We start from the raw sequence: 12080 nt of genomic DNA on the forward strand, positions 1-12080 counted from the left end.
TGATTTAAAAAAAATAATTGAATGTAAACAACATGTATCAGTGTCATATCAGTATCAGGACACCAATATGTATCTGACACCAGACACCTTTAATGAGCTGTATAGACATGATGCTACCGATGATACAGTACATTAAAAAAAAAAACCTAATTGGTCTATAGAATGATAAAAGAAAAGCATAATGACTTTGTCATTATCATATACATACATGCTACCAGGCAACACAATAATACAGACTAGTGTAGTTTTCATGCTGTTCCTATCTCCTGAAGGCTGTGACTGTTCAAAATCAGTTCAGGTTGTTCAGAATCTGGTTTCGGTTCTGGTGATTTCTCCGCCAGACTATCAGCATTTGGTTTCGGTACTTGTGATTTCTTCGTCGTACTTTCAGAGTTTGGTTTCGGTCCTCGTGATTTCTTTGCCGTACTTTCAGGATTCGGTTTTGGTACTTGTGAGTTCTTCGCCGGGCTTGACTCCTTCGCCTTCTCTTTGGCGGCTTGGGCCAATTTGCTAGCTGGAAAGTGCAGTCGAGCCATCAAAGGGCGGGGTGCCCGCGTTTTCCTTTCAAATCCTCGTACACAGATATATCCTGTAAAGCATTTTCAGCATCTGTTAGGTTATCTGGACATTTACTTTCTCTATTCAGATATTACATTGCTTCCTCTCATCAGCGAAAAATGGCTTTTTAATTTTTCAAGCAAATAAAAGAAGAGCTATTTAGAGCATCTATGCCTTATTAATGTTAACTTTCAAGCCCTTATACCTAGTTTGCGTTGTATTTCATAGAAGTAACTCGTACTGATATTAACCTAAGCGATAGATGAGAGGAGGCAAATTATAGTAGCATTGGCATGCATCATGTTTCTATCAATTAATTTGTAGAAATGTGTTTCTTTAGTATTCAATCCAATAGCATGCCAAAAGAAATTCAAACTGATGTTAATGACACCATTAAAAACAAGCTAAAGAGGGATATTCAATTAGCAATGCAGGATTATATTCTTTGAATATTAAATCTTACCTCTCCAAAAGGCCTGTTGAATTTCTTGTGTTGTTAAACCTGTTTGTCCAAAAAAGTAAATCAGCTTCATCATTTGACATACAGTAAAGTATGCCATCATATATTACCATGGTATGCATTCCTTACCTTTAAATATTGACGTTGTGGAGGTTCCAAAATATACCGTTCGTCTACCGAGGTTCCAGATCCAACTTCGGGGAACACTAACAGGATTAAGGCTGGACTCATGGTCAGCAAATACCTATTTCGACTGACACATGTTAGTGGTGCTTAAATTGTAAACATGCAAATATAAAAGGGATGTAAATTTAGAAATATGTGATTTCACACTATTTTACCTCGTTCACTTGGAAATAGGTGCCATTTAGTGGAAAACTCCCACGCATAGCTGTTCGACATGGTATCTGTTCATATTTATTACGAGAATTAGTAATGTATAAGAATTAATAAACATGTGGTTAAAATCATTAATTTGATACGCATTCAGACCAGAAGTGTGCCTCTAACTATCTGTGAATTTGCTTCTCGGAAACTGTTGCAAGAGAAACATTCCTTCTCGTTGCAGAGCTGTCCACATTCTTCGTGAAAGCTGCATTTGCATTCCGGCGCCTGTGTGGAATCTGCTGTCTCTCCTAATTTTATATTTTATTTGGCAAAACGAGTTAGAAAATACCAGAAAATTGAAACAATCATATATTTTAAAGTTTCCCAATTTATTTTGGTGCATAGTTCTAAAAATGACTTCTCAGGGTAATGAAACCATTATTTTTGTCTACCTGGAGTCCATATAGCAAGAAGATATTTGCCAGGATCATCAGGTTCTCGTGTTTCCCACTGTAATGCACAAATAGTTAATAAAAGTTGGACATATAAGATAAAATAGATTTACAAATGCAATAATAACTAACCCCTTCCAGAAGAGGATGATTATCCGGGAGTTCATAACTGTATGAAAAGAACACAATATATATCAGCATAAGTTGTTAGAAACTTTTTCACTACTACAGTATGGTAACCTTCATGTATGTATTATTTCCATGCTATTGCATTTGTGCACTCGCAGGGCATTTAGTTGGAAATAAGTTATGTTACTTACACACAATGCTCTGTTCGTAATCGGCTAACATTCTTTAGCTTGGGCACAGGAATGGATGCAGCTTGTGTATTCAAAGCAACCAGAGCCTTTGACATTTCACCATCTTGAAGTTCCATGTTTCTTTGCATATAGTTTTGTAAATTCAGAGTGAACTCCTCTATGTTAAGTTCAATGGTCGGAATTTCACACTTGTCATCATAGAAGGAATCCTCTATATCACTTAGTTCAACTTGAGGACATTCTGGTTCTGGACTTGCCGGCTCTTCAATGATAGGTTGGCAGATATTTACTTCAAATTTTGCCAGTTGTCCGCTCACTTCTGTTTGGGGAATTTCTTCCACTTGATTTGTGTTCCCAGGAAGAGGCAAGGGCAACTGACTCATGACTACAGGTGGGTTCTCATCAGCCGCAATATTTCCAGCTACACTAACTATATTCTTCTGCTCTGGTCCAGGCAGGGCAAGCCTTGCACTGCAAGCAAATAAAGCTTCTGTTATTGATCTTATATCATAATTTGCCGTACATGCATATTGTTGGTTTTTTAGTGTGGTACGGAGAAAAATTTCAGATTTCACCTAAGTATCCATTTCTTAAATGCCTTCTAGAATTCTAACGTATGAGAATGGAGTTCTAAATGATGCTGCATAGTTTTTCTGCTCTGAGATTTTTAATAATTATATGCATACCTCGCAAATGCACTGGCAAAGTGTCGACATTCTGCTCTCATTGGGCATGCATTACAATTTGGTTTACTTTTTGTACAGAAGACCTGCATTCATCATAGTTCATGTTCAAATCATGATATGTTTCAGTTAAATTGGGTCAATCTATCGTAAGAAAATGCAATTTACCTTTCCAAATGTAATCATCTGGTAATGTAGCTCATATCTGTAATATATCGCAATTGCAAATAAAACATAAAAAGTAATAATCAATAGATATATATTAGCCTTGCCAAACTTACAGAAACAAATAAAATATAAGTACTTGTTTCTATTCTTTTGCTATATAAATTCAAAAGAAGTATTTACAATGTTTTTTGATCTAGCTTGCACAATCGAGGCCAGAGATACTTTTGTATCGACTCCAACACTGGGTACCTACAAACAATGGACAATGATATTAGCTCTTCTAATCGAAGTAAATAACACCTTGTATAATTTATTTATGCAGTACTCACATTTCTAGGAGATGCAACTGCAGTGACTCTGGCAGTGGCTGGAGTGGTACCCACCCCAAGCGTACTGCTATACGTCCAACGTTTGTGTCTACCTGTTATATGGCAATAATTTATTAGATTTATTCCGTATTCCTGCAATTGCACTTTTGTTTTCAACTTACCGGGAAGGCAAGATGGTGCAGTGTTAAAAGCCGCACACACTCCACACTTTTCAATCCCAGTCCTCTTACGCTCAGCAAATATTCCCTGTATGTATGAATTAAATTTTAATATGCACATATATGTATATTTTACTACATGAAATAGGTCAAGTTGATTGTGTTTCCAGTGGATTGAGAACCGACCACACCGTCAAGACATGCTAAAGTTGCATTCTGAAAAATAGTACTTCAATTAAGTAGCTTAATTAATCATTCAACTTACTTTGCTTGGTCAGGTGGTACGTCTCTCAGCCACTCGAGGTCAATGCTTCCATGATCTTCAACCACTCTATTCAGGAATTTCTGCAAAGTATATCGTGTAAAATGGGCTGGATCGATGAGTTCTTTCTGTCCAGAAAGTGATAAATAGTACTTCATTGAAGTTTGATTTTACCTGAATCCGCTCGGCAAGCCTGTTGTTCATGCCCCGTTCTTTGATGGTATTAGCAATGTCACCAACATCTGCACATCTCAGGGCCTCCCAGTCTAAAGAATCCATGGTGTCTTCTGTCTTTTCTCTTTTCCCAGCCTTAGCTTGTGCTTTTATTCGTAAACTATCCCAGTCAAAATTGTCCTTTTCCTCCTGTACTTGACTTTTGCTCTTTGGTTTTATTGGGGAAGAACTTATCTCATTGGTTTCACTCCTCACAACTTCTTTGTGGTCACCAAGATTTAAATTCCTTTCTTTCTGAACCAGATCATGAGTTTGTCCAGAAATGTTGAAAAAGCTTTGCTGCTGCATGTGATTACTCTGTTCCTGAGGATGGACTTGAGATGCAATAGTTGGAGAATGAGTAACTGCAACATAGCCTGCAGACTCGGCTATTTGAAAACTAGGCATATTCATCTCATTTCCGTCTTTATTCTTTAAGATGCCACTTGACGAAGCTTCTGTTTTGAAAGGATCAGAGCAGTTAACTTCACGAGCTCCTGAGTTGTGGGGTGGGAAAGAGCTTTCTATTGCATTTCCATTTCTCATGTTCTCAGTTGATTCGCTTCTTTGACTGTTAACTTCATAAAACTTGGTTGAACTTACCATTTCTAGAAGCTTACTGAAGGAACCACAACCGTTGTACTTTGCTGTGCTTGACAGATCTTCAATTTCTGAGTTGCTATCTGAGCATGATCCAATCTTCTCAGGATTTTGATCATTTGAAAAATCTCCAGATATTTGAAATGAAATGACAGAGGATTGGGATGAAACTATGTCATTAAGCTCTTTCCTACCACCATAACGTGATTTTTCTTCCCCTTCCTCAATCATAACCATTGGACTGTGACATTCTGTAATATTTGTTTGAGGTGATTCTGTTAGTTTGCAGTTTGATTCATCTGTTAAGCTGATTGGGCTACTCGTAATTCTGCAGGAATCATTGCCAGAATGCTCAACTATATCTACTGTCATAGAACTCTGGTTGCAAACAGATTGATTCAATAACTTTACATCACATTCTGTGTTCTCTTCTGGTTCCACTATATTCACCAGGCTTGTGCCTTCTCCGTCATATGCTGTGCTCGTGCTGCCTGACTTTTTGGGATATCGAGCAGCAAGGGCCATGAATGCAGAACTGTCAACAGAGAAAAAAGTTGTTGCAGTGGCATGTTGTTGAATTCAAAGTTAGGCAAAATAAATAAATTATACTCAATAGATTTTATACCTGGAAAGATGGTCTGATACATTTTGAGTGAGGAAAACTCCTACCACTGAATCCACAACTGATCCTTTCCATCGAGAAAATCGTCTGTCACCTGTTAATTATGTTTTAAATTATATGAAATGTGTGACAAAAGGCAATGAATGCAATGGAATAAACTTGGATCAAAGGTATTCTTGCACTGATACCTTGTACAAGATGCATCCGGGCTATAAATGATTCCGCTCGTCCACGGAACACATTACGTTCTTCTTCCCACCATTTGGCCTTGTCTTCATCTGTTCCATCAACCCCTTCATGGTTTATATCTAACAGCAAAAGCTTCCACACTCTATCAGTCTCCTCATCAAGGTCAACTTTAGGTCGTGGACGCTGTTTTTTGATCGGATCAAATGAGCCCTGAAAGGGAACAAGTGCATTCTGCTTATATAAGACAAGGTCCTTCTCTCCTGTGTTTATGTTTAGCCGTCTAAATTGCGCTGTTAATGCTTCAACATCACGAGCTTTTTTCCGTCTACGAGCAGTATCTGCAGTGCAAAACTACGTTGTATAACTTGTCCTTTGAAATATATATTATGCTATCAACACAAAAATCAAGTGTTTAGTGGAAATACCTGATGACTTTCCTTGCGCCAGGTTGTGATTTACCAATGCAAAATTATGGCACTGTTGCATCTCATCTGTGTTAGGATGTGCTGAACTGGAAATAACACTTCTCTTTTTATTTTGCTTCTTTTTTGCACATGATACAGGCATATCTTCAACTAAGACATCAATGCATGTTTGTGGTCTTTCTTCATCTCTAATTGTTTGCCGGTCTGAAAATTCCAGTTGTTTTGCAGTATAATCTGGTTCAACACAGCTTCTAATTCTCATTAGAGAATTATAATGAGAATTGTAATCAGAAGTTTGAGCTTCAAATTGAGATCTTTCAGTCACCCTTCTCAAAGATAATCTGAACTCGTCAAATGTTTGAGTATTATGAATATAATTTTCTGTACATTCATTTATCATGGGAATTACAGCTGTATTATATCCAGAACCATACATCCAGGAATTGTAGTTTGATGCATAAGGATGCACTTGCGCATATTGGGGAGAGAACATTAGTGGTACTCCATTTTCGGCAATCACAGAAGATGTAATACAAGTGTTAGTTTTCTCCTTTTCAGTTCTCTTTTTCTTCTGGATATTTGGAAATTGAAGCGGAAACTTTGACTGGTATGAGTGCAGTCCATTATAGTGTGCCCCAATCAGATTCATGTTGTTGTTATCTGCCAGTTCAGTGGTTCCAGAATGCTCTCTCTCGCAACCAACCATCTGTGACTCTATTGTTGAAACTTGACCGTTACTGATGTTTCCATCCTCAGCCGTTGGGAGGCCTTTTCTTTTGTTTTTGTTGCTGGGATTCCGCTTCGCCCCAGGAGGATTGCTTTTTGGAAGGCATGCACTTGGAGCTTGTGTGTTTTCAGATAATGACATGTGACTATTTGACATCTCTTTTACCAAGGTGTTTTGATCGCTGGCGAGGCTTTCATTGCACATATTACTTTCATCTCTTCCTCCATTGTCAAAGTTTATGGACATTCTACACGATATTACGGTAGGTTCAGACATAATTGGTTCAGTTAATTCATCTGTCATTTCTCTTGGAGTAGAAGTCCTCTTCGATCTCATCTTTTTCACACACTTCCTCTTGCCATTTGGGTTTTCTTCTGGCTTTTCTCCAGGAGGATTATCTTTTGAAGGATCTGTACTTGGGGCTTGTGCGTCTCCAGACATGTAACTATTTAATGCCTGCTTGATCCAAGTATCTTGATTGTAGGCAAGGCTTACAGGCGTTTCCTCTACCAAATCGCCCATTTGCACATTTACAATTTCTTTGTGTGCAGAACTTTCATCTTTCACTCCCATGTCAACATCTGAGAACCTTTTCATCGGTGTTGCTTTAGATTCTGGCATCATTGCTCCAGTATCTTCTCCTGTCATTTCTGTTTGACAAGTAGGCGACTTGTTCAATCGTTTTCTTCTCTGATATTTATTTCCAGTCAGGTTTTGTTTTGGCTTTTCCCCTGGGGGATTTGTTTTTGAAGGAGATGTACTTGTGGTTTGTTCATTATTACAAAATGACATGTAGTTATTTTCTGCTGCTGGCTTCATGAAAGTCTCCATATCATAGTCAAGGCATACATCAATTTCCTGCACTACTGCACCAGTTTCTTCGCATGGACGCACAGTTGGGGTTTGTTTATCATTACAGAATGACAGGTAATTATTTTCTCCTGCCTGCTTCATGAAACTCTCCATATCATAGCCAAAGCCTACCCCAATTTCCTGAATTGCTGCACCAGTTTCTTTGCATGGATGCACAGTTGCATTTTCTTTGTCGGCAGAACTTTCATCTCTTGCTCCTCTGTCAAAATTTAAGGACTTCTGACAAGAAGTTTTGGCAGATTCTGGCATCGTTTTTCCAGGCAAGTCTCCGGATACTTCTGTAGTAGGAGTGGAAGACTTGTTCAATTTTGACCTTCTCTCATACTGCCTTTTGGTAATTGGGCCTTCTTTTAGCTTTTTTCTTCTTGACGATTTATTTATGGTTTGCGTATCTTCTGTTAATGACACATTACTGTCTGATGCCTGCTTCATAGGAGTTTTTACATCATATGCAAGATCTGGATTTGTTCCCTCGGTGACTACATTTTCTTCGCTCAGATGTGCAGTTGCAGTTTCTTTGACTGCAGAACTCTCTTCCATTCCTCCTTTGTCAAAATTTGTGCAACTTTTACAGGGCGGTTTGGCCAATTCGGGCATCTTTTCTGTAGTCAATTCACCTGTAACTTCTGCTGGAGGAGCCGAAGTCTTGTTCAATTTCCTTCTTATATATTTCCTCTTGCCAGTTGGGTTTTCTTTTGGCTTTGTCTCATGTGTCTCTTCTGGTAATGACATGGAACTGTTTGATGCATGCTTAACATTAACTGAAGTGTTTAAATCACAAATAAGGCCGAAATTGGTTTCTTGTGCGGCTACACCATTTTCTTTTCCTAGAAGTGCAGTTATATTTTCTCTGCCTGCAGAGCTCTCGTCTTTTGTTCCTATGTCAAAATTTAAGGATCTTTGACATGACATTTTGGCAGCTTCAGGCGTTTCTTCAGCGATTTCTCCTGTCACTTCTGCTGGAGTAGAAGTTTTTTTCAATTCTTTTCTTCTGACATACTTCCTCTTGCCAGTTGTGTTTTCTTTTGATGGAGCAGGCTTTGGGGTAGCTGGCTTCGGAGTTCTTTTGGGTTTTCCTTCTCTAATGACCTTGGGACGATGCTTTTTTCTCCTTGGCTTTTTTTCTGGTGTTTTATTTAGGCCTGTACAGAGGCTGCTTCCTTCATCTGGGTTGTGATTCTCCATCAACGCTGAAGAAACAGCAGCAAATTCTACAACAGGGTCACAAAGTTCTTTGTCCGGTGGGGTTCCATCCTTGTCAAGCTTTTTGGCAGGATCATCCTGGGAAGTTCTCTTGCTACAACAAGCAATGTCAGATGTTTCTGCGTCAAAAGTTCAAATAAGAATGAGTAAGAGCAATACAACCCCAAATTCATGTACAATATTAAAAGGGAGTTAAAGACAAAACTTATCGACAAGAAAATGGTGAACTGGAGGTTGTGCATGTGGAGCAAAAAGGTTGTATGATTTCATATTTACAATTTTTAGGAGAAAATGTAATCTAATATGTAAATAAATTTGTTAAGTGGAAAACTAGTTCTTCCCATAAAAGTTAGAAATTCAAAATTGAATACATATGTCTTCATTTATGTACAAAAGGAATGATAATGGAAAAACAATAGTAAGCCTAAGACATGCTATTTTGACCGGGAGCCGAATAGAAATTACTAATACAACATCATATTTAATCTGTGTAGAACCGACACTTTTGATTGAAGACATGTTCGGCGTCTGACACGTACTGCCGACACGACAGTGACGTGTCTGCTGACACAACAGACACGGACGCATGTGATCACATTTAATTAGTCCAATTATTATCCGTGTCGACGGGTTAGTGTTTGTGCTTCATTAGCATGTAATTGACTATTGATTTTATCCTTAATGTTTTGCCCCTTATCATATAAGTATTACATCTTCAAAATTTCTTTCTACCGTCTTTAATTTTGTAAATTATTGCTAATACTCATTGTGTTCCATACAACACAAAATTAAATTAAAGATAGCCAAAACTTGAATTGTACCAAATTAAAGATAGCCACAAGAATTTAAAATAGTTGAAGCACACACTTACCATGAGGATCTCTTGAATTCTCAGAGACAACTGAAGGAACAACTAGATCATTCAATCCATTATTGTCTCCTATTTGTGTTGCACTCGACGAAGCAACCTCTGTCCGAAACACAAATTCGGAAGAACCTAAACCACTCCAACATGAAACATTATCAGAAGCTGTCTTGTCACAGATTTTGCCATTTTCACCTGCAATGTCTGTAATTGTAGCCGCAGGTACTGACCCATCATGGGATTCTCTGTTTTTCTCTGTTCCATGTGGGAATTCAGAACATGCAAATGCTCCATTAGCTTGATGGTAGATTTGGCTGTTTCCTTCCACTGGAGTACAGATCGGAGCTGATTTTGGTACAACAGGCTTAACAGGGGTTGTAGGGATCCATGGAATCTCTGCTTGCGGCTCCTTTCTCTTCATTTCTTCAACCTCCATTTTCACAATTGACCTCAAAAAATTTAGTTTTTTTTTTAAAAAAATAAAATAAATGAAATTGACAACTGGGTCTTTCTCAGAACACTGGATTGAGCTCAATTTTCCGATAAAGATCAAAACTTTGATAAATCTTTGTCAGGTGCATTATGAATCATGAACCTAACAGAGAAAAAATAAAAAATAAAAAAATATAAAAATTGGGAAATGGATGAAATGAAAATGAATGAAGAAATGATAAATTGAAGAGAATCAGATATGCATGTAACTAGAGTAATTAAGTGATGTTAGTATGTAATTAGATTAATTAATTACCTTTGCAACGTAACTGGTGACAGATAAAGCTTGTAACTTGACTCAGTAATTGCTGATAAGATTTTGATGAATTTATTCTAATTAATTAAAAAAAATAAAATCAAAAACAGGTAAACTAAAGCTGATTCTGATGTTCCCTTGAAAACTCCGCTTATTTCTGGTTAGAAATATTTTACCATGCGGCCAAAGAAAACAGAAAATAGGAGAAATTCATGGGAAGGGTTAGTTAGTTACAGAGTCAATGCTGGAGATCTGATAACATACTAACACTGTTAGTTCACCCACCGCATGAGATCAGGATAAGAGAGAAAGAAGAACACAAAATTCTATACTTTCACAATTAGGTTAATTCATTTTATAGATTAGGTGGAAGAGATCAAACTTGTGTATGATGTGTTGTATATAATTATTCTCTCTTTCATATATTTATCAGAGGAGTTGAGGAAGTTGCAGAATAAATCGTATCGTTAATGAAGAATAATTTTATTTTGACAGTTTAGTTAGTTTGTACGTGTACATGCATGCATGCAGAATTTAATTTTAATGCACCGTCAGCGATACAGTTATTGTTGTCAGATATTTAAAAAGTGTAAGTTTACACTTTTATCCATAACTCTTTTAATATTTTAATGAAAGGAAAGAGAAGTTTCTTAACTGCTTCCACTTCTATTTAGTGAAAGTCAGCCAGAGCATAAAGCACATGACAAAATTTTAAGAAGGATAAAGTTTAAGTTCGTTTATTTTGTGAAAATATTTTTATTTTATTTTAAGTAGTTGAGTTAATATTCTCTCCAAATTTTATTATAAGAAAAATTTTACTTTTTAAATTTATAAAATGTATTATGTATCTAAATCTTATTATGAATTAAATATATTAAATTTTTTCTTACATATGAATTTTTTTTTACTAATCTTACGTATGAATTCGTTACTTACTTTCAACGGTTTTTAATTTATATAGAAGAAAGTTTACTTTTTAAGATTATTGAGAATTTAATTTTATCAAAAAAAAAAATTAAAGTAAATGATTATGTGTATTTTTTTTTAGAAATATTAAAAATGTTAAAATTGTTGTTTTTTATTATTTTCATAAATACATCTAGTATTACATCTTCTCTTTATCACATTATTTCACTTCAAAATACGAGTATATTTTTGAAGTTAGTAAGTTAAAATTAACATATATTTTTAAAAATAAAATATAAAATGTTTTTACAAAGTAAACAAAGTCTTGATGTTCACTTTCTTATGTGTTTTATGTGTCGTACTTCACTTAACATATTCATGTATGCATTTTCTCAAATTCTGAATTTCTTTAAAGTTTGTTATAACCACACAAAAATGTATTTTAAGTGAAAAACAGTTCGAAAAGCACATACCAAAAAACATCTAACTTTTTTCGTTTTAAAAAATTCCTCAAAATTAAGAGTCAAATCATATTTTAGTCTCTCACAAAAATTATGGAACTCAAGTTAACCTTAAAACAATTTTTAGTCCAAACAAAAAAAAAAAAAACACGGGAACACTTTTATTCCCTAATAAAAATTAGAAGAATCTTCAAACTGTATGTTAGTAATTATGATGCTCACAAATCTTAACTTAACCGATAAAATGACAAAATTAATAGATAGGACGTCATGATCGAGATTCAAAATCTGATACTCCATTTTATGTGTGTAAATTTTCAATAATTTACTATTTCGTCTATCTATTAAAAAAAAAATATATAACATTAACATTGTCAGATAGAAGACAACATAATATTTTATCCTCTTCAATAATTTTGTGTACGGTGACAAAGAAGATACAAAAGAATAAGATTCTTAACAAAGAGTAATATATATATATATGGAAAATGATAAATAGTGTCCCACATACACTAGTTAATGATACTAAAA

At 35.8% G+C, this 12080-nt stretch overlaps 1 protein-coding gene across 1 annotated transcript; it reads right to left on the reverse strand.

Annotated features, from left to right (window-relative positions):
* On the reverse strand, positions 1 to 10691 carry LOC123902573 (DNA glycosylase/AP lyase ROS1-like). The gene is made up of 20 exons (XM_045952342.1): positions 10183 to 10691; positions 9441 to 10029; positions 5767 to 8688; positions 5341 to 5679; positions 5156 to 5246; positions 3892 to 5065; positions 3721 to 3800; positions 3459 to 3543; positions 3298 to 3389; positions 3149 to 3217; positions 2969 to 3005; positions 2804 to 2886; positions 2118 to 2588; positions 1930 to 1966; positions 1798 to 1855; positions 1511 to 1653; positions 1360 to 1425; positions 1148 to 1262; positions 1022 to 1060; positions 1 to 589 (listed from the first exon to the last, which is right to left on the reverse strand). The coding sequence occupies exons 2-20, from the start codon at positions 9868 to 9870 to the stop codon at positions 249 to 251; spliced, it is 6672 nt and encodes a 2223-aa protein (XP_045808298.1). The 5' UTR covers positions 9871 to 10029; positions 10183 to 10691; the 3' UTR covers positions 1 to 248.
* Positions 10692 to 12080: the final 1389 nt, after the last annotated feature.

The sequence above is a fragment of the Trifolium pratense genome, linkage group LG1 (assembly GCF_020283565.1).
Source record: "Trifolium pratense cultivar HEN17-A07 linkage group LG1, ARS_RC_1.1, whole genome shotgun sequence".
Lineage (NCBI taxonomy): Eukaryota > Viridiplantae > Streptophyta > Magnoliopsida > Fabales > Fabaceae > Trifolium > Trifolium pratense.

Coding starts and splice junctions, on each gene's coding strand:
- LOC123902573 (XM_045952342.1), bottom strand. CDS start 9,870: ATGGAGGTTGAAGAAATGAAGAGAAAGGAGCCGCAAGCAGAGATTCCA. Junction 5,247..5,340: donor CCGGATGCATCTTGTACAAG/GTATCAGTGCAA, acceptor CATAATTAACAG/GTGACAGACGATTTTCTCGA. Junction 3,218..3,297: donor CAGTTGCATCTCCTAGAAAT/GTGAGTACTGCA, acceptor CATTGTTTGTAG/GTACCCAGTGTTGGAGTCGA.